The 22,843-nt window shown below is 38.6% G+C and overlaps 1 protein-coding gene across 2 annotated transcripts; it reads right to left on the bottom strand.

Annotated features, from left to right (window-relative positions):
• Positions 1–9,229: 9,229 nt before the first annotated feature.
• Positions 9,230–21,957, bottom strand: Mcts1 (MCTS1 re-initiation and release factor). Of its 2 annotated transcripts, none has more exons than XM_059251096.1 (6): positions 21,799–21,957; positions 20,468–20,620; positions 19,872–19,969; positions 16,414–16,547; positions 10,832–10,899; positions 9,230–9,450 (listed from the first exon to the last, which is right to left on the bottom strand). In XM_059251096.1, the coding sequence occupies exons 1-6, from the start codon at positions 21,807–21,809 to the stop codon at positions 9,369–9,371; spliced, it is 546 nt and encodes a 181-aa protein (XP_059107079.1). In that variant the 5' UTR covers positions 21,810–21,957; the 3' UTR covers positions 9,230–9,368. The 2 variants fall into 2 exon arrangements, with proteins under 2 accessions (XP_059107079.1, XP_059107078.1); XM_059251095.1 differs by lacking the exon at positions 21,799–21,957 and adding an exon at positions 21,152–21,348.
• Between the last annotated feature and the right edge of the window lie 886 nt (positions 21,958–22,843).

Below are 22,843 nucleotides of genomic sequence, written 5' to 3'. Positions count from 1 at the left end.
CTGAGCCATCTTTCCAGCCCCCAAAACATAATATTATTTAAACAGAATTTTAAGTCTAAATGCTTATACAAGAAAACTTTAAAAAAATAACTTTAGGGACTAGGGATGTAGCTTAATTGGTACAGTGCCTGCCTAGAATACAGGAAGTCCTGAGTTTGAACCCCAGCACTGCATTAAAAATGGGCGTAGTGGTACACACCTACAGTCCCAGCACTTAGGAGGTGGAGGCCTGAGATTGAGAAGTTCAAGGTCATCCTCCCTACACAGAGAAAGTTCCATGCTAGCCTGGGCTACAAGAAGCTGCATAGAGCCGGGCAGTGGTGGCGCACGCCTTTAATCCCAGCACTCGGGAGGCAGAGCCAGGCGGATCTCTGTGAGTTCGAGGCCAGCCTGGGCTACCAAGTGAGTCCCAGGAAAGGCGCAAAGCTACACAGAGAAACCCTGTCTCGAAAAACCAAAAAAAAAAAAAAAAAAAGCTGCATAGAAAGGGAAAGGGGGGAGATGAAAGGAAATGGAGGAAAGAAAGGGAAGAACTTAGCCATATGAAAGCGTATGTTGTGCACTAATTCTCAGTGAGTTAACTTTAAGAGAGCTGCCCAGAAGGTACAGGACAAAAACTACTCACCCTCACCAATTAAGGTCAGATGTGTTAGTGAAGTGAATTTTGGCTTTAAAATGTTAATAGAACAGTGTCTTCAACAACATAAGTTTTACATTAACATAAGTTTACATTAACTTAATTAACATGTCGGAGGACAACTCAAGGGAGTCATTTCTCTCCTTCCACCACGTGGGTCCTGGGGACTGAACTCAGGTTGTCAGTCTTGGCAGCAAGTATCCTTACCTACTGAGCCATCTTGCCAGCCCCCTGGAGCACCAATTAAATAAGTAAAAGCCACTCTACATGGAAAGTATTTCACATCATGAAAAACTTTAGAATGTCAATATATAGAAACAGAAGCTTCAAGCCCTGAAGAATAAGGAAGCAAAATTAAACATTTTTTTACTGGGCAAGGTGGCTCCAGTCTGTTATCCTGAATTCTGCAGGCAAAAGGATTCTGAAATCAAGGCTAGCCCAGGCTATATCACATCTCTGACTACCACCACCAGTTGCCTAAGGGCTAGGGGTGAATCTGTAACAGTGTTCGCCTAGCATGGATGAGACCCTGGTTGATCCTCAACACTACTGAAAAGTTTTCTAATTTATGTGCTCAAGGACTATGAATGTACACTGGCTGCCTAACAGCTATGCAGTTTCATCATAAAATCATCTAACTGGTTTGCAAGTTTCCAAGCCTCAGGGCATCAGCATAAGGCAATCTCAATCTTGGGGGACAAAGAATACCCCTTTTTAAAACAGAAATTGGTAGGGATAAAAATGGGCTGCCAGAACAGGCGGAGGTGGCTGACCAGCAGACCACAGATGTGCCTGCAGAAAACGGAGAGGCTGAGAACCAGAGTCCAGCCTCTGAAGTTGAAGAGAAAGAAGCCAAGTCCGACTAACCATCCATTGTGTCTGTCAGTGTCCCCGCCTCCCTTCTTGTACAATCCAGAGGAATATTTTTTTTTGTTTGTTTGTTTTTCGAGACAGGGTTTCTCTGTGTAGCTTTGTGCCTTTTCTGGAACTCACTTGGTAGCCCAGGCTGGCCTCGAACTCACAGAGATCCGCCTGGCTCTGCCTCCCGAGTGCTGGGATTAAAGGCGTGCGCCACCACCGCCAGGCCAGAGGAATATTTTTACCAACTATTTTGTAAATGCGAGTTTTTTAGTAGCTCTAGAAACATTTTTAAAAGGTGGGAGGAAGTCCCGCCTCATCCCATTTTTTAAGTGTAAATGATTTAAGAGGTTAAATCACTTGCTGGTTGTTTATTTTTTGGTACAACCAGAAAAGAGCAGGATACTGAATCAAGAGAGGCTGTGACTGTCTCGGGGGTCACCCTAACATTCCGTAGAGGGGGCTAGTTTTATATCCTACAACACAAAGCATACTTGGAGTCTTGGCCGTGCATTTGTGTCTGGAATATTTTCAGTTATTTCTGGTCTCGTCTTTCTAGTAGAACTGTATCCTAAAAACCACTCCTCGGTCCTTGTCCTGTCAGAACTGTCTCTGGTCACGGCAGTCCATTTTCCTAACAATTGTGATAATGTGCTGTGAAAGATTGAAATTTTGAATATGTACTGTATGTGGCATAAAGTTGTGAGTCAGTGGAATTGAGGATTGTGAGCATTTGATTGTTATGTGAGGTCTTAGGGAAAACTTGCCAAGTTTAGGCTGGAACATCACTGGAATAAGTTCAAAGAGAAACAACACATGGCTCTTTTGGGTACGTGAACACAATGTCTGACTCTTAGAGTTTGGTTCTATGTTTTAAGAATTGAAATGTCTGTGTACTCAACCAATAAAGTCTCAGTTGCGAAAGAGTAAAAAAAAAAAAAAAAAAAAATGGGCTGCCAGATCTTAGAACTCGCAGTAAGTTTGATGAACAAGGAAACTAAATTTGTTTTTTTGGTTTTTTTTTTTTTTTTAAGATTTATTTATTTATTATGTATATGGAAGAGGGTGCCAGATCTCATTACAGATGGTTGTGAGCCACCATGTGGGTGCTGGGAATTGAACTCAGGACCTCTGGAAGAGCAGTTGGTGCTCTTAACCTCTGAGCCATCTCTCCATCCCGGTTTTTGGTTTTTCAAGATAGGGTGATAGAGTTTCTCTTTGTAGCAGCCCTGGCTGTCCTACAACTTGTTCTCTAGACCAAGCTGGCCTGGAACTCACTGAGATCCTGATGCCCTTGCCTCCTGAGTGCTGGGATTAAAGGTGTGAGCCACTACCTCCAGGCTGAAGGAAACTGAATTTGTGTTGAAGGCTTGTGTTAAAATGGCACTTTCTCCAAACAAGAGCTTAGTCACAACCAGTCTTGCTGAAAAGCAACTCCTTTGCCTGCATGCTTGTGGAAGCCAGAAGTTACTTATTACACTACAGGAAACAAAATGATAGTTGGCAATTATCACTGACAAGCTATACGATTAAAGATTAAAATAGGAAAGGTAAAGCTTTGTATCTTGTAAATCTAGATGTTTTTCCTGTGGTAGAATTCCAAGAATAACTTAAGTGAACTTTAAGGGAGTAAATAATTCATTATGATCTATCATTTATTGTTCCTCATTCACCCTGACGAAATTAAGTATTTGAAAAGCTGGGCATGGTGGTGCATAACTGGTAATCCAAGTACTCAAGGGACTGGGCAGGAGGATCAGAAGTTCAGGGCAGCTTGAACTATACACATAGCAAGACCTTTCCTCAAGGGGAAAAGAAGAATCTTGAAAATATTTGGATGATTTGATGGATTTTTTTTTCTGTTTTTGCCTGAAAGAAAAACCAATGTCGTGCATGCTGATAGTAAGAAATCTGCAATGGATTGGAGATGGCTTAGTGGTTGAGAGCAATTGTTCTTATAAAGGACCCAAGTTTGTTCTCCAGAGAACATGCAGGCAAAACACTTATACATATAAAAATTCTAAAAATAAGTCTTCTACACATCATAAGCCATTGAACTAATGTTCCACAAGAAACTGATACCTATAGTTCTATTTTTAATTAACTGCTTCCGATAGTTACACATCTTTCCTTCCTCTAATCAAGTTTTCTTTATCCATTTGAGGTATCAAGTCTCATTACCATTTCTATTTGCTGCATTTCACAAACACACTAATTGGCAAAACAATCCATTTAATTGTAATTGAATATTAGTAGTAAAGCATGTCATTCTCTCCAAGGGTTTTAAGACAAAATTATTTTTACTACTTTGTCTTATTTCTCAGAGTATTCGAGGATAAAATTTAGTGTTCTTCAATTGTTACTCTAAAGCAAATGTTAATTTCCTCCCTGTGACTTTTTTATTTCAGGGTTTTGTTGTTGTTGTTGTTGGAAGTAGCATCTATGTAGTCCAGGCTGGCCTAAAACTCACATTCATCTGGGATTAATGAACTGCTCATAATAAACAATATCAGAAGAAACTCCTGAGAGTCTCTCCTTTAATCCATTCTATGATAGATTTTATTCACTAAAAGGCTGGCTTTAGAGACAAGGTAGAATAAGCTGGTTTCCAAGCCTCAATCTGCCTCCTCCAGCCTTCTGAGTACCAGTATTGTAGGCAATCATAGAGGTGCACTACCATACCTGGCTTCTTTGTTTTTCAGGCAGGTCTCTGTAAGTAGCAAGGGCTGGCTTTAAATTCATGGTAGTCCTTCTTAGGTCTCCCAAGTGCTAGGACTACAGGCATGTACCACCATACTCAACTTCCTAATTCTAATGCTTATTTTAAAACTGACCCTCGCCGGGGGTGGGGGTGGGGGTGGGGGTGGGGTGGTGGTGGTGGTAGCGCACACCTTTAATCCCAGCACTGGGAGGCAGAGCCAGGCGGATCTCTGTGAGTTCAAGGCCAGCCTGGGCTACAGAGTGAGTTCCAGGTAAGGCGCAAAGCTACACAGAGAAACCCTGTCTCAAAAAAAAAAAAAAAAAAAAAAAACAAATAAAACTGACCCTCAATTTTGTTTATTCACATTCACACCAATCTGATGTCACTGTAATCCTTGACTAGGAATTAATTGGTTTTAAAACAATACTAAATAAACTCATGTTATAGTTGGCAAATCTCACTATTCCTGCCATAAAAAGTTTACTAAAAATATATCATTCATTTACATGCATCAGTCTTTAAACAGACTGGTATGGCTTCATTACAAAATGCTGTAAGACTTTGACATTAAAAGTAGAGTTATGCCAGGCGGTGGTGGCGCACGCCTTTAATCCCAGCACTCTGTGAGTTAGAGTCCAGCCTGGTCTGCTACACAGAGAAACCCTGTCTCGGGGGAAAAAAAAAAAAAAAAAAAAGTAGAGTTATATTTGGTCTAATTTTCTTTTTTTTTTTTCTGTGCTAAAATGATTATAACATATTTAATGAATATGCTCTACAGGGTTTCCAGAATATTTTAATGGCCTACTCTTACACCAAGTTTGTGGTTGCTTGAGACCTCAGAAGTGATAGTTATATTGACATGGGATTTATGTTTCCACTGTTTTTCTTTCATTACAAATCAATTTTAGTAGATACTCCTTTAGAAATTAGAATCATTTTGAATTTCCTGAAGAACATTGAGAGAGATGTCCTCAATATTAAGGAATCTTAGATAAGCAAAATTAAAATATTTACATTTTGTTTGGGCATGCACTCATATTTCCATCAATACATAATTGCTGTGTTTATGTTACCATGACCAACAAAAAAATGAAAATACCTCTGCAAATTTTGCAAATTGCTGTTTATTTATCTTCTTCTAAAGCACTATACCTAGAAGGTATATACTATTGTGTATCCTCACTTATGATGTGTTTAGATGGGGAACTTGCTTGTATAGAATTATTATTTAACAAATAGCATATGATCTCTATGTGGGGATTATCATATCCCTCAATTTGGAAATGTTCATGACTACCCTTGGGATAAATCCAGCTGGTTTTGTTTGAAGTTGATGTTTTTTAAAAAGAGGTAAAAGAAAAGAAAACATGAGCTGGTCTTGGTGGTGCAGCCCATAATCCCAGTTTCATAGGAGGTTGAAGCAAGACAATTGGAAGTTCAGGGACTGCTGGATTATAGAATGAGTTCAAGGCCAGCTTAGGTAAATTAGTGAGACCTTGTCTTAAAATAAAATGAAGCCTAGGGATACAGCCCAGTGTCAGAGCACTTGCTTAGCATTTACAAAGTCTTGAGGCCAACCTCCAGTTTGAGGGGGTTGTGGGGGGCAGCTGCTAACAGAACAACAGCAAAACATGAGTCTGCTAGAAGAGATTGATTGATCAAGCTGTAAGGCACTGAACTATGGGATAACCATCTAACCTGAGATAGTGAACTATTACAACTCCAAAGCATATGGATTTAAAATTTTTTTAATCTACTGTGTGCTAGTTGTTTTGCCTGTGTATATGTCTATGCACCGCATATATGCCTGGTACCAATGAAGGCTCTTCTAAATCCCTTGTAACCAGAGTTACAGACAGTCGTGAGCCACTATGGGGTTGCTGAGAACCTAACCCAGTCTTCTGTGCTATCTCTCCATTCCTACATTTGGATTTAAAAAAAAAAACTTTATACTGGATACAATGTAAGAGGTACTTTTATAGTTAGTTTATATGCAATTTGTACTTATTTGAAACAGGGTCTCACTATGTAGATGAGACTGGCCTCAAACTCAGAGATCTGCCTGTCTCTGCCTCCCAAGTGCTGTGGTTAAAAGTGTGAGCCACAACACCCAACACAAATTTGCAAAATTCTGTTGACTAAAATTGGAAAAGTATTGTAATTAATACTGACTTTATAAATTGGTCTTGGGGCTATCACCATTGCTCATTTTTTCTTCATGAAGTTTTCTATACTCACTACACTAGAAGCCCCTTAATTGCAAGAGCTTCTTGTATATTTTTCCTTTGTGCCATTCTATATAGAAACAATACCTATTGAGATCAACTGACCTGGGCTGAGTAAAAATGAGCCAAGTACACAAGAATAGCTGGAATGGAAGTTAAGTTTGGCACAGATTTAATTTTGAAATTTAAAACTTGTGTCATGTTGCTCAAAAGATACCAGGCCCTCTCTATTACTCTCAGGAATACAGGTGAATTTTCCTTCAAGCATGCTGCAGAAAGTAGCTCATCTTTCTGCTAGTTTAGCATCTCTCAGTTGGCTCCCATACATGGCCTATGTTTAAAAACTGAAAAGGCCAGCTGGCATGGTGGTGCTCGCCTTTAATCCCAGCACTCGGGAGGCAGAGGCAGGCAGATCTCTAAGTTCAAGGCCAACCTGGTCTACAAAGCAAGGTCCAGGAAAGCCAGGGCTGTTACACAGAGAAACCCTGTCTTAAAAAAAAAATGGGAAAAAAAAACCTGAAAAGGCCTGCACAAGTAAGAGTGGCACCCCTGATTAAAACTGATGAGATGAGGCCTGAAACTCAGGAGAGGCAGGCAACCTACTAGTCTACCAAGGCAACAGTCAGTGTACCTTAGCATAGTACAAAAACCAGCACAAATATTGATGTTGAATATTTAAAAAGTGTTCTCTATACCCACTGTGACAGTGGTTGGGTACAAGGAATAATCATTCTAGAAACCAGGCAACATAAAGTTTTAACTTCTCCAGTCCATGTTTGTGTGTGCCATGTTTTTCATTGTTTGCACCACACAGACAATCTTGGTCAACTAACATTATTTTAGCAGGAAAAATAAAAGCTCAATACTTGGTTTTGGCACAAGTGGCACATATATTATTATTAGGACTATACGGAGCTACAGGCATCAAAATGTGTGCTTCTGCCTCAGAATTAGAGACAGGAATTTGAAATCAGTAAGTCAGCATAAATGTTTTGAGACAAGATCTCACTATGCACACCTGGCTGACCATATCAGGCTAGCCTGAAACTCAGATTCTCATGCCTGAGTGCTAGGATAAAAGGCATGCACCACCACATCCAGGAAGACTTTTTTATCTACCAGGAATAACTACAAAAATTGAGCAATATGGTAAATTATAAGATACAACTGTCACAAAAAAAGGGAAATATTAGATATAGAACTTGAAAAGGATATAGGAAGTAAAATATCAGGGCATCTCTACAGGCCAAGAAAGACAAGCTTTTGGTACTGATAAGCATTCTAATTGAGGATGAATCAGGAAAAATTCTTCAAGCCTTACCCCAACCCAGATGAAATATTATTATCCCAAGTTATCAACCTTTCTTTGCTCCCTGTATTTACCAAGAAACTTCTTGTTTACTAATTGTTCACCCTATCTAGGCCCTTTACACAAACTTATATATTTATATTCTAACTGGGAAATCTCCAAGTCTTACATGGTCCATCAGTGGGTAATGGTTTGCCAATCTGAGGATCAGATCTTTATCTGTGTTCACTTATGTTAGTTATATCCTAGGAGGCCCAGCTAGAACAGCCAGCTGAATGATCTCTCTCTCTTTACTATCCACCCTCACCATTCTCACCAACTTCTAACTGTAACAGGGGTCACCACAATCTTGTAAATGTCTGTATCCATCTGAAAAATAAAATCACATGTCAAGATTGGTAAACAACCAAAAGAGATGGCTGAGACACTAGCATAACAAGGCCACTGGGAAGAAAGGCCTTTATCACTAAAACAAGTATTCTTTTAACTCCAAAACAGATTACTGTTCTTTCTATAGGTGGCCCATTGTCCTCAGGATAGGAGACAGACATTTTGAAGGGAATATATTGGAACACAAAGATGAAAGTTTAAATCTCTTATGGCATGATTTGACTCAAGAGAAGGCACTACAAATGAACCTTAATCTGATGAAACCTGTTTTTACAGGATTACATACTGTATATTCCTGTGTACAAGGGACAGTGATACAATGGGGAAAAAATAAAGAACATGAGAACTTCCTAAGAAAAAACTACATTTCTTAAATGATTTAAAAAGATAAAAGAATATGGATTTAATATAAAAACAAGTATCAACCAAATACAATATAAGCATCTTGTCTGGTCCCTAACTCAAGGAAACTAACAGTTTATAAAACTTGAAAAGAGACAACTGAGGGAGTCTGAGTTTAGATAGTTGATCATATTAGAAAATAATGTTTTAAGTATTCTCAGGGTATGTGATTCTATTTTTAAAGACTATCTTTTTAAAGATACATATTACAATAGTTAAAGGAGAAATAATAGGCTAAGATTTGCTGCACAGTAACTGGGGAGTAGTGAAGAAAACTGAAGCATAGATAAAGGAAGATTGGTCCTAAAGTGAAGCAGGGAGCTGAAGGAAGGAAAGTCTGTTATACTACTACCCATAGTTTAGAACTGTTTGGAACATTCCACAGTGAAATCTAGAACAATGACAACAACAACAACACATACACACACACACACACACACACACACACACACACACACACACACACACACGGAAACACTGCTGGGTGCCTCTGAATAATGGAATCAAATTCCAAATCTAGCTTCTAGCCCCATAACTAGACAAACTATCTAGGAATCCACCATCAACTGGCAAACACATTTACCAAATCATCTTCTATTGTTAACCTAAATAGGACATTGAGTTGTCTGGTGAGTCACTCACCAGATATCCTTTAATGTCCAAGTTGGCTACCCAATTATAATTTGTGTTTAAGTTAAAATAATTTCTGAAGCTAATAGAATTTTAGCATCCATAGAATTTATTCAGCATAAGCACAGAGGCATTGTCTTCATGCTGTCACACACAGACACAAACACAGATATAGTACAGTATCCATATTTAGCCCAAGCACATTCCTTTTGAGGCTCATTTATATGTCTTCATATGCCAAAGCCCATCATTTAAATAATGGATATTTTCAATGCCAATTCCTTTGTTGACTTTCTCACTGTAAAAAGAAAAAATACATAAACAGGTTTTATGAGTTTTATAGGCTTATTCATTCATAAGAAAGACAATCCAAAGTGTCTTGTTACTTTATAATCACTGAGCAACATGTAGGAAATTTCTTGCTATTATATTATTGTCTGCATTAAACTACAGTACTCTGTGGCAGTTTGTGGGGTTTGGGGATTTGGTTGATCTGACTTTTCTTTTAGTTGGCTATTTTTTTTTTTTGTAGTACTACAGAATCAAACCCAGGGCCTCATGCATGCTACAAAAGCACTCCACCACTGAGCCACATAATCACTCTTGAAAATCATATTTAAGTGATTCTAAAGCTGGGTGAGGTAGCACACACCTGTAATCCCAGCACTAGAGACAGATAGGAATTCAAGGTCATCCTCAACTGCTTGGTTAGTTCAAGGTCAACCTGGGCTACAAAAGACCCTATCTCAAACATTCAAAAAACAGCCAGATGTCAGTGGCAAATGCCTTTAATCCCAGCACTTTGGAAAGCAGAGGCAGGCAGATGTCTGTGAGTTTGAGGCCAGCCTGGTCTACAGAGTGAGTTCCAGGACAACCAGGGTTACACAGAGAAAACATGTCTGGGGCAGGGGGGTAGGTACCAGAAAGTAAATAAAGATACTGACTTTAGCAGTATAACAAACAATCAAACAGAATGATACCATCAAAATAAGAAAAATAGCAACACTAAATCTCAAAGCAAAATTAATAGAATTTCAGTTCTATATGTTGGAAACATGCTACATTTCTTCTATCACCAGATCAGAATATAAAACGGTGAAAAATGCTGAACTATATCATTATTTGTTTTTGAGACAGAGTCTCACTTTGTAGTCCCAAATCAGCCTCTAACTCACAATCCCCCTACCTCCACCTCACAAAGTGCTAGGATTATAGTCATGTGCTATTACACCCAGCTGTATTAGTGTTTTCAAAACTAGCAGTAAAATACACACCCTCTATCACTGATTTAAATCTAGATACTAATACACACCCTCTATCACCGATTTAAATCTAGATATTAACACATACCCTCTATCACTGATTTAAATCTAGATACTAACACATACCCTCTATCACTGATTTAAATCTAGATACTAAAGAGAAAATCCTAAAGCACCACATACATAGGTATATAACACTTGTTTTAGCACATGTTTCATTTCAAAATGCTTAAGAATGTAACTCTGAAGACAGAATGAGTTGTAATGGCTTCCTAAGTGTTAGGAAAATTAAGAAATGAGCTACTTTGCTTAGCTATTTGTAAGATGTGGTATGAATGACATCGAACTTCACCTGTAACTGATGTTGCCTGAGCTACCACTCATATTTCAGTTAAGGGAGCCTAAAGTGAGACTTACATATCTTCTGCAGACATCTTCATGACGCCAACACACAAAGCATGTTGCTTTCCTTCTGCCATGATTGCCTGAAAACAAGCTAAGAAAACTATTTCTCAATTTGGGGAAGGGAAGTGTGAGAAACAATGATTGTTTTGCCACCTGAGCCCATCTTTTGTTCTCTCCCAGACCACTGATTCCTTAAGAGCAGGAACCTAGGAGTCTTTGGGTACAATGTAAATATCCAATAAATCCTAAATTAATCCATCACTATAGTTTCAAGCCAAATATCAGTATCGCACCTCCCTATGAACCAAACCAGAAAGTCGGGCAAAAATAAGATAAAACTTATTGTAGATAAATACTAAAGTCTGTGAAATACATATCAATTGCTTTAGTTATTACCACCACCAAATGGTGGCTATATATAAATAACACATAAGGTAATAATTATATACCCAGCTTGGCAAGGTACAAGCTGATAATTGCCACACTCAGAAAGTTAGGGAAGGAAAACCATAAACTGCAGGAAAGCCTGAGCTACACAGCTAGTAAGGTCAGTTCTATGTTACATAACAAGACTATCTCAAAAAATATATTTCCATTCTGTTTTGATGAGCCCCTTGTAACAGTTTCAACCTTTATACAATTGAAACAATGATTCTGGTTATCTTTCAAAGCTTCTGTTTTATGCTGCAGTGTTTGTTGAGTTCAAATATACACAGAATCTCTCTACTAGTTTTTGCAATTCCTGTAAATCTACTATTTCAAATGAGTGAAACCGCATCTCCAAAAGGGGATGGAGGGTGGGTATGATGGTAAAGTTTAGGTACTAGGGAAATCTTCCAGTCAAGGAAAAATTCAGAACTTAAAACATACCACTGTTTAAATCTATAAACATAAAAGGTAACCTTGTCCTCACAGAATACTTTTCTCCATTGACTTTCCAGTGGTCCATTCAGTATAGCACAAAAATTTGAGCACCTAGTATGTGACTAGTATCTACGTCAATGCAATGTGTATCTAATATATACAACTTATTCTATCCTTTAGGTATAAATGCCACAAAAGAGAAAACCTTCTTTTGAGCACAAGGCACAGAATACACTTTTTTTTTAAAGATAGTGTCACATTATGTAGCCCTGGCTGCTCTGGTACTATGTAGACCAGGATGGTCTAAAATTCAAAGATCTTCCTGAGTACTAAAAGCATGTACCTACCACTACACCCTGGTATTTTTGTTTTTGAAGCTGGCCTCAAACTAATGGCAGTCTTCCTGCCTCAGCCTTCCAAGTGCTGGGATTACAGGTGTAAGCCACCACATCTAGTTAAGACACATCTTTAAATGCATTCCAACACTCCATAGTGATTTCCTTGTTCTCACCAATTATGATTCCTTTTTTCAACCTGAGGCAAATGACCACTCTGTCTATGACAAAGGAAAAGATGGATTCCTGTCCTAATGGACAAAAACCTATTTTATAGATAATATAGATGAAATATTGCTGCAAAATGGAAATGATACAGAATCACTTAGTCCTATTCATGGCATAACTATATCCTTTAAACTGTATGGAGCAGGGGTGCACCTCTATAATATCAGCACTTGGGAGGCTGGAGCAGGATTGTGAATTCAAAACCAGTCTGAACTACCAAGTAAGATCCTGAAATGGGGGGTGGGAAAAGAGGCAAGACACGGTGGCACACACCCGTAATCTAGCACTTGGGAAGTGGAGGCAGGAAAATCATCAATAGTTCCAGGCCAGCCTAGGCTGCATGAGACCCTGTCTCAAAAACAAACAAACAAAAAAAATGGGTTTCCTCCCTAGACAAAGAAGATAATAGGAGTTATTAAGTGTGATCATGGCTTAAAAGAATAACATGGCCATATGTGGTGGTCACACCCTTACTTCCCATGTTTAAGACGCAGAGGCAAGAAGATCTCTGTGAATTTGAGGCCAGCCTGGTCTACATAGCAACTTCTTTGCAAGCCAGTGCTACATAGTAAAACACTGTCTCAAAAAGAATAAAAAGCCCAACATAACAAGCTGTGCTGTACATGAAGACTATTCCTTGATTTGAAGCAGTCTCAATTTGTCACTAGTTCTTCTATTTCTGATTTGGTTTTGAGCCACAGTCTCATGTACTCCAGCCTGACCTTGAACTCATGACTCTTGTCCTATCTCAGCTTCCCAGGTGGTGGGAATACAGACGGATACCACTACTTACAGATCCATGTGCATTTCTTTTAAAAAGTTGAATAGGGGGGCTGAAGAGATGGCTCAGAGGTTGAGAGCACTGGCTGCTCCTCCAAAGGTCCTGAGTTCAATTCCCAGCAACCACATGGTGGCTCACAACCATCTGCAATGAGATCTGGTGCCCTCTTCTGGCCTGCAAGGATGTGTGCAGGCAGAACACTGTATACATAATAAATAAATAAATCTTAAAAAAAATAAAAAAAAAGTTGAATAGGTTATATTGAATTTTTTGCTCCTGTGGTTATTTTCTTTTGTTTTCTTTTCTTTTGGTTTGGTTTTTTGAAACAAGGTTTCTCTGTGTAGCTTTGGCTGTCCAGGAACTCACTCTGTAGACCAGGCTGGCCTTGAACTCACAGAGATCCGCCTGCCTTTGCTTTCCTGGGTGCTAGGATTAAAGGTGAGTGCCGCCACCGCCTGCCCCATGGTTATTTCTTAAGGTCTCACTTGTTCCTTTTTTGAAACTACATTGCAGTGTCTCTAAATGTATTTATTTGACCTATTACATTCATTATTAATATCTGCCACCTTCTTTTCTAATGAGATCTGTAAGAACACAAACTAAGATAGTCAATCTGGGGGGCATCTAGCCCTTGCAAATGAGGTATATTTAAAAATTCATCCTTAGCCAGGAGTGGTGGTGCATGTCTTTAATCCCAGCACTTGGGAGGCAGAGGCAGATGGATCTCTTTAAAGTAAGCCTGGTTTGTATATAAGTTCCAGGACACCCAAGACTATGTAAGAGAGACCCTGTTTCAAAAAAACAAACAAAAGCCCTAGCCAGATAAGGTGGCTCATGCCTGTGATCCAACACTTGAGAGCTAATGCAGGCAGATCACCAAGAATTCAAGACTAGACTTTGTCAAAAAGAAAAAAAATTCTATTTAAATATTTTCAAGTTGGACATATTAAAAATCTTAAAACATTTTCAGAGAGGGGGGGGAGGAGTGGTGATACTCACCTGTAATCCTAGTACTTGGAAAAGCTGAACTAGGAGGATCACTGTGAGTTCAAGGCTAGCATGTGCTGCATATCAAGACTATCTTTAAATATAAAAATACACATTTCTCTTAGAGAAAATATGTTCTCAGGTCCAAACCAACCACCTAAATGTCAATTTTTAGGCTGGGTATAGTAATAGATGCTTGTAAGCCCAGCATTGGGAGGCTGAGAAAGGAAGATTCAAGGCTACCCCAGGCTACCTATCGAGTTCCAGGCTAATCCAAGCTATATAACAAGATACTCCCTCCCCCACCCCACCCCCACACACAGGCAAAGTAAAAGTGAATTTTTTAAATAAATGTTGAAGACTCTTAGTATTTCTCCTAATACAGAGTTGTTGCTTGAGATATGAGAAACTGTACCTGTTGCCTCAATTCAGTTCCCTCTTGAATGTTTTTACTCCACTATATCTGGATAGTTAAACTAAACGTTAAAGTGGCAAGTTCATGTACAAAAGAGGATCCAATCATATCACCTGTAACCTATTCATAATCAAGTTTCAAACTGCATCCTGAGTCTGATTATAGGTCATAAACAGACTGCAATAACACTAGAACTCTTTCCTAACTTTTCAATGAGCTTCTATGAATCCACATAAAATGAAACACAATTTATCATCAAGAAATAAAAAGGGAGGGCAAGATGGTTCAGAAGGTAGAAGTGCTTAAGATACAGACCTGATGAGCTGAGTTCTATCCCAAGAACCTATAGCAGAAAGAGAGAATTGACTCCTCAAAGTTGTACTCTTACCTACACACACACACACACAAAAAAAAAAAAGAACGGTTTTTTTTTTTAAAGAAATAAAAAAAAGAGCTGGGTGGTGTTGGCACATGCCTTTAATCCCAGCACTCCAGAGGCAGAGGCCAGGTGGATCTCTGTGAGTTCAAGGCCAGCCTGGTCTACAGAGCAAGATCCAGGAAAGGCGCCAAAGCTACACAGAGAAACCCTGTCTTGAAAAACCAAAAAAAAAAAAAAAAAAAGGAATCAGGCATAATAGTATATGCCAGTAATCCCATGACTAGTTCCAGACTAGTGATGGCTACATAGTGAATTCAAGGTCAGTTTAAATAAGACTATCAAAAAAAAAAAAAACAAAGAAGGGAACAGGGAATAGTGGTAAATTAATAAACCTATAATCACAGCAACTCAAGAGACAGAGGCAGGATTATAGCAAGGTCAAGGATAGCCTGGGCTATATAGTAAAATCTAAGCCAGTCAGGGATATATAGTGAGATTCTGTCTCAAAAAAAAAACAAAAGATAGCTGGATATGGTGGCACATACCTTCAAACCCAGCACTCAGGAGGCAGAGGCAGGCAGATCTTTGTGAGTTCAGAGCCAGCCTGATCTACATAAAAATCTCTAGGCCAGCCAAGGATACACAGTAAGACTGTCTCAAAAAAAAGAAGACAGAATATAATTGTGGGTAAGAGGAGTGAATATGATTACAATACATTGTATACATATGTAAAATCATTTAAAAAAAAGATTGAAAAAAGGGAGCCAGCCAGTCCCAGCATTCAGGCAGAGGCAGGAGGATCTCTCTGAGTTCAAGCCCAGCCTGTCCACAGAACAAGTTCTGGGACAGCCAAGGCTACACAAAGAAACCTTGCTTAAATAAAACAAAGGTGGGAGGGGCAAGAATGATGGCACATGCTTATAATTACAGAACTTGGAAGGTAGAGGCAGGAAGAGTAGGAGTTCTGGAGCATCCTTGACTACAAGTTTGAGACCACCTTGGACTATATGAGACACTGTCAAAAAGAAAAAGAAAAGAAATAAAAAGGTTGCTTGATTCCAAGTTTATCTCTCACTTTTTTCAGGGTCAAGAATATGCCTCCTTTAGTCCATCATATAAACCTATAATCTCAACATTTAGGAAGCAGAGGTAGGAGGATTCTGATCAATCTGAGACCAACTTGGGATACATGGTGAATTCTAAACCAGCCTGGACCACATACTAAGTTTGAGGTCCAGCCAAGACTACATAGTAAGACCTTGTCTCAAAAAAAATAAATAAATAAATAAAATAAAGAAAAAGGAAAAAAGAAAAAAATTCAAGGCTGGTTGATTTGAGTTTATCTCCCATTTCTCTTTAGCCAAAATTAAAAGTCTCCTTCAACAGGGTGTGGTAGCACATGCCTGTAATCCCCGCACACAGGAGACTGGGGCAGCAGAAGTACAAGCTCAAGGCTAGCCTTGGCTATAGAGTGAGATTACTATTTCTGAAAAAAAAACTAATAAAAATTAAAAGCACATGTAATATTCTCCTGGATGATAGATCTTTCAGTAATGGCAAGAATCCAATGAACAATTTTCAGTGGTTAAACCCTGGGAAGGATACAACAATAGTATCTACGGCAGCAGGGTAAAGCTTAGCTCCAGGAGAAGTTAAGCCAGGGCACATGATATTTGCTCCACTGAGGACAAATTTGATGGCTCCTTTATCAACCTGCTGATGTGGCAAGATAAAAGGATCTACAAGAGAAGAAATAAATTATACAAATTAATATGACTGAAGACTCAAGATAATAGCAAAGAACATAAACAAGTATTTTCCAAAATTACAGTACTCTCATTATTGCAAAATAAAAGCCAAAGCACTGTCCTAACTGAGAAAGTGAATAAATATTTTCAAGAAAAGTCTATAGGAATACACATCCTAGTAGAGTGCTTCAAAGCTTCATTTAGAACTACTTAGCAGCATGCATTAAAAGCCTTGAAAAGGGGGTTGGGGATTTAGCTCAGTGGTAGAGCGCTTGCCTAGCAAGTGCAAGGCCCTGGGTTCGGTCTTCCGCTCTGAAAAAAAAAAAAGACAAAATAACAAAAAAAAAAGACTTGAAAAGAGTTCCACTCTTTGATCCAGTAACTCTACTTCTGAGTCTGTCCTAAAGAATACAGAGGGAAAGCGAGGCAGTGGTGGTGCCTTTAATCCCAGCACTGAGAGGCAGAGGCAGGCAGATCTCTGTGAGTTCAAGGATAGCCTGGTCTACAGAGCAAGTTCAAGGACAACCAGGGCTCTTACACAGAGAAAACAAACCAAAAAAAAAAAAAAAGAATACAGAGGGATGTACATTATGTAGAAAGATTTGTTCCAACACTGACATAAAAGAGAAATAAACTGAGATGGATCACAATGTCTAAAAAATGAGGTAAGATACAAACAATTTAAGATATGTCTATAAGAATAGTGTTTAATCCCAGCACTCAGGAGGCAGAGGCAGGCGGATCTCTGTGAGTTCGAGGCCAGCCTGGGCTACCAAGTGAGTTCCAGGAAAAGGCGCAAAGCTACACAGAGAAACCCTGTCTCGAAAAACCAAAAAAAAAAAAAAAATAGTGTTTAAAGCTAGGTGGTGGTGGTGCATGCCTTTGATCCCAGCACTCGGGAGGCAGAGCCTGGCGGATCTGTGGGAGTTTGAGGCTAGCCTGGTCTACAGAGCAAGATCCAGGACAGGAACAGGCACCAAAACTACACCAAGAAACTCTGTCTCAAAAAACAAAAAAAAACAAAAAAAAAAAAAGAGTAGTGTTTAAGTCTACAATAAACCATGCTCTTAGAAAATACTTAATGGCTGGAAAATGTTTACAAAACAACATGTCAATGAAAACAGCAGAAATAAAACACTATCAAAAAGATCAGTGGCCAGGCGTGGTGGCACAAGCCTTTAATTCCAGTACTCAGGAGGCAGAGGCAGATCTCTGAGTGCCAGGCCAGCTTGGTCTACAAAGTGAGTCCAGGACAGCCAGGGCTACACACAGAGAAACCCTGTCTTGAAAAACCAAAAAAAGAAAATCAGTGGTTACTAGAAAGAGGAAGGGTGAACAGGTAGATCACAGGGGATATTTAAAGCAGTAAAGTTCTTCTGTATGATAGTGAACAGTAGATACTTGACATTATGGATCTGGCAAACCATACAGAATTATATAAAAAGAACTTTTATGACTATTAATGTTATCAGTAGTGATTCACCAACTGCAAGTGCCTATGATTTACCAATGCAGAATCTTAATAGAGAAAACTAAGTAGCAGAGAACCCAATTTTAAAAGAACAAAAAAGGTTGTGCTTAGCAGTATAGTGCCTGCCTAGCATGCACAAGGTCCTGGGTTCAATCTCCAGCACAAAATAAAACAAAACTGAAAGTATTTGTATACAACATAGGAAAGAAAGTGGATAAGAGTATACCAATGCACTGAATATAGTTAAAAAGGATTACAGGAATACACTTATTAGTTTCCTATTCCTGTGATTTCCCACATTTAAGTGCATATATTCTTTTTGTAATCTTAAAAGAAAGTATCTATGTGTGTATACCAATAACTTATAAACCAACAATTAAAGAATTTCTAGAGGCTTTCACATGATGACGGCTTAGGGGTTTTGTTTTGTTTTTTAAGATTTATGTAGGTATGTATTTTAGGTATATGGGTGTTTTGTCTGCATGTATGCATACCAGAAGAGGGCATTAGATCCATGGGACTACTGTCAGACAGTTGTGAGCCATCATTTGGGTACTGGGAATTGAACTCAGGACCTCTGGAAGAGTAACCAGTGCTCTTAATTGCTAAACCATCTCTCCAGCCCCTAGAGGAATTTGTAAGCTTCTCTAAGCTCCCAGTAACCAGGTATGGTGGCACAGCTTTATAATCCCAGCACCTAGGAGGTAGAGGCAGGAGAATTAGAAGTACAAAACCAGCCTTGGTTACCTAATGTTTGTCTCAAAGAACAATAACAACAACAAAAATTTATTCCCACTGCATCAGAATTTAATTTCTATCTTAATCTAAAAAAAAAATCAATGCTTAATTGAATAATTATAATTAGTTTTATAAATATTAAAATTTCACCCCCTTAAAGATTCGCCAGTTTTGCTACTCCTGACCTCTGTAACACCAGGCAATTAAAAATATATCTCCTTGTGATTTAATGAATTTGGTTTTTACAAAGAGATAAATTCAATCACCACTGCCCATAATTAATAGAGCCTATAAGTCACTAGTTTTCCTACTGCCTCCTGACAATACCAAACTAAAAAGCAAAAATTTTAGTTCCCATTTGAAAAGTTCTTGCTCATTGGAATTATATCTTCCTTCAACTTTTTGTAATATGTATGCATGAAATAAACATTATTTGATTTCATGACATCTGTTTGTGTACTCAGTCAGTAATAAATGGGAATTCCACATTTACCCAATGCTTTTCCATACACAGAATTATGTCTATTAGGGAACTCTAATAACAAACTTAAAATGAAAATCTTCTAGGCCTTTATCAGTTTATGAATATATATATGTTTACAATTACATACTGGTCTATTCTTCCAACTACAATAAGGACAGGGGACTATGTCTGTCTTTGCTTACAATCGTACTTCTTAGTAACTAGCCCCTAGTGCCAACCATATAAAAAGTTCACTAAATAATTACTGAATTAATATTTCTGGGGCCTTTGTTTGTTTGGGGGCAGGGTATCACCTAGTAGCCCAGATTAGCCTCAAAATTGTGCCAATCTCTTGTCTCAGCTTCTCAAGTTCTGTGAATACATCTGTGAGTCTCTATACCAGGCTTTTATTGAATGGATAAACTAATGAATGCTTTTTTGTAGGGAGAGGGCTTTCTCTAATACATGAGAGAATTTGCATTTTTCAGACTTACCACAAGGATAAGGATCCACTTTACTTTTTATATTGCTTATTACTTAGCACTAATAAATAAACTATCAAAAGTCACTTTCCACTCCTATAATTTTCAACTACTTTTGTGTATTTTTATATTCCCAAATGCATGTTTCTAACAAGACTTACATTTATGAAGTAATCTTAAGGTTGGATAAAAAGGCCCTTCTCTTTGTCTAAAAAACAGTAATTCCCCATTTACTGTAAGGATTTCTATGTGTTCATGGCTGTAAGAGAAATGTCACAAAGTACCAAGTTAGATATTTTCCTTCAAAAATCAATGTAAGTCAAACATCCTATAAAAATTATAACCACATACAAGGATACATTAAGCTTATTAATCCAGTAAAGATCCTGACCAAAAAAATACCTGTCTAGTAGAGAAGACAGAGAGGAAATATGACCTGCTACAGCCAATTTAATTCCACATTTTATTATTGAAATTCCATTGTCAAGTAATAAATCTGTCAAGAGTAAACTGAAATCCAATTATAGATAAAAACAAGTCTTTGATAAAACAAAGTATCATAAAAAAGATATACATTTTTCATATATGTAGATAAGATTTGAAAACAGAAATAAGACAAGTTCAGAATGAATTCTGTCTATTCTTATCATTAGTCTATCAATAGCTAATGCAGAAATAATTCCATTTAGAATGTAAACAATCTAACCTTTAATATTCAGCTACTCTAATTTTTACATGGAGAAAAACAAGGACTTACCATCGGACAATTTTCACAGGATCTTTCTTAGGCATGATTTGATTAAGCCATGGTTCAATACCTGGAAATTGCTCTATCAATTGATTTTTAATACCCTTAATAACCGAGGTTTTCAACTGGATGCAGTTGGACACATTTTCTTTTTCATCAAATCTGGCAAATGATTTTTTTCAAGGAAAAAAAAAGTCATTGCTAAGCAAAAGAATCAGAAAATCTAAAAGTAAGGTTCTAATTAATTATCTATTCCCAAGCAAGTACTCATGCCTAAAATAATTATAAATTGCTTTTAAAATACTAATTTCCATTTGTCTTATACAATACAAAACCAATGTTTTAAGACAGTGTTAAAATAAACTGCCATGCATGTGCTGCAATTAATGGGGGCAGAGCAATTGTTATGCTAGAATCTGTTCAGCTACACAGATGCCTTTTACTGAAAATTCTTGCTCAAAGGAAAAAAATACAGACTCCCACCCATAATAAAAACCTATGTTGTTGTTTTTTTATCTAAACGAAACTTCACACATTAAAATACAAAAGACCAACCCAAGAAGAACAAAAGAATGAGCCCTGGCAGGTTATGTAGTCTGCGGAGTTTTTTTGTTTTTGTTTTTGTTTTAAGGAATGGTGATAATTTTAAGAGCCATATCAAGATTTGCTCAAATTTTCATGCACGAAACCCACCTTCCTTTTCCCATGTTCCCCCCTTGCCTTTTGCGTCCTATCAAATCTGAAAGACAAACCCACTGGGTAGGTTTCCAAAGAATTTTGTCTTCCTTACACTGACTAGCACAAAGGGCTATCACGTTTTTAAGACAAGGTTAATCTGGCAGCTAAGCAATAGGTTTGACAGGCTTCTTGCTTCCTGTCACCCAGACTCCTTCGCTGCCATGACCCAGGAAGTCAAGCCTTCCCCTTTTCAGTTCATAACTAATAAACATATGGCAGCGAGTGCAGGGATCTCCTCTCAGCTAAGGAGGATGTGCCCCTAAATCACAATGCAAGGATGTGATTGGTAGAAACCTAGGAATGAAGACAGCACTGCCGGAGGGGGCAGAACAGGGTTAAGGAGAAAGAAAATGGGAGCGGGAGAGCCAAACCCCGATTGAGGACTAGAGATGGAAAGCTTAAAGAAGTGTTCCAAGTCCTGAGTGAGAGCATACTATTAAAAAACAAACAAACAACAACAACAAAAAAAAAACCAAAAAAACTTAGGGAGTCAGGATGGCAGGGACGGGGGAGAGAAAGAGGACCTTCGCTCTCGCCCTCTTCCCCACCCCCACCCCCACCGCCTTTGTGAGCAGCCGATGGAGGCCACAGCGTGTCCTTACTTCTTGAACATGATCCAAGGTGAAGGGGCCACGATAGGGAAGGGCCCGGAATGGGAAGGAAATGGAATTAGGAAGGGTCCGGCACGAGGAAGGCCGGCACTGACAGTCGGATCTGCTGTCGTTATCCGGAAGGCGAAAACACTATCCGCTTTACGGCCTTCAGCGAAATCTGACTACTTCCGCTCCTCTCAACTCCACGTTGACGCTTTTGTCGCCTCCTTTTCAGTAACAGCTTACTCTCCATTGGGGATAGCCGAAAGGGCGGGACTTCAGAAGTGATCAAGCAATTCTTTCTAGTTGCTGGAAGAGAACGGAGGAGGGCGGGAATCAATCAAAGCAGTAGCGTCAGTTACGGGTTCCTCAAAGGGTCAAGATTCTTCGGTCTCTTTGTTGCTACACACTACTATACCAAATACTTTGTAATGACAATGGTTTTTGTTTCCTGTCTCAGGCAACCTAGTGAATTGGTGCTTACCAAGCAGCACAAACCTAGGCGAACCTCATAGCTTCATGTTAAAAAAAATGGCAAAGTTGTCGGGTTCAGCAAATAAAATTACAAGACACCTAGTTAAATTTGAATTTCAAATAAAGTGAGCATCTTTTAGTGCAAGTATATCTCATCTAGGTTTTGAACATGCTTATGCTAAGAACTACTTGTTTATATGAATTTAATTGAGCCCTAATCATTAGACAGTGAAGTGTTCTCATAGAATTATTATCAAATAAGTCACCAGGTTGCTCTCCCCTGCTTCACTGTGATACTTAGAAACTGAACTACGAAGAGAATGTAGCAGAGCATGGTGGTGCATGCCTTTAATCCCAGCACCTGGGAGGCAGAGGCAGGCAGATCTCTGAGTTCAAGGCCAGCCTGGTCTATAGAACTAGTTCAGGGACAGCCAGGGCTACACAGAGAAACCCTTTCTCAAAAAACAAACAACAACGAAAGAAGTGCAATTTTGTGCCAGACATGGTTAACACATGTCTGAAATCACAGCACTTGAAGGGCTGGAGGAGGCTTGAGACCCCATCTCAAAAAGCAAACAAA

The sequence above is a fragment of the Peromyscus eremicus genome, chromosome X, assembly GCF_949786415.1.
Source record: "Peromyscus eremicus chromosome X, PerEre_H2_v1, whole genome shotgun sequence".
NCBI classification, from domain to species: Eukaryota; Metazoa; Chordata; class Mammalia; order Rodentia; family Cricetidae; genus Peromyscus; species Peromyscus eremicus.
This window is presented reverse-complemented; position numbering and strand designations above follow the sequence as displayed.

Bases quoted from the DNA above. Each gene is read 5' to 3' on its own strand.
- Mcts1 (XM_059251095.1), bottom strand. The intron at 10,900-16,413 runs GTATCCTTCCCA...GCTTGTTTTCAG, and splicing joins CTGCCGTAGATACTATTGTT to GCAATCATGGCAGAAGGAAA. The intron at 9,451-10,831 runs GTAAGTCTCACT...TTCTTTTTACAG, and splicing joins AAGATGTCTGCAGAAGATAT to TGAGAAAGTCAACAAAGGAA.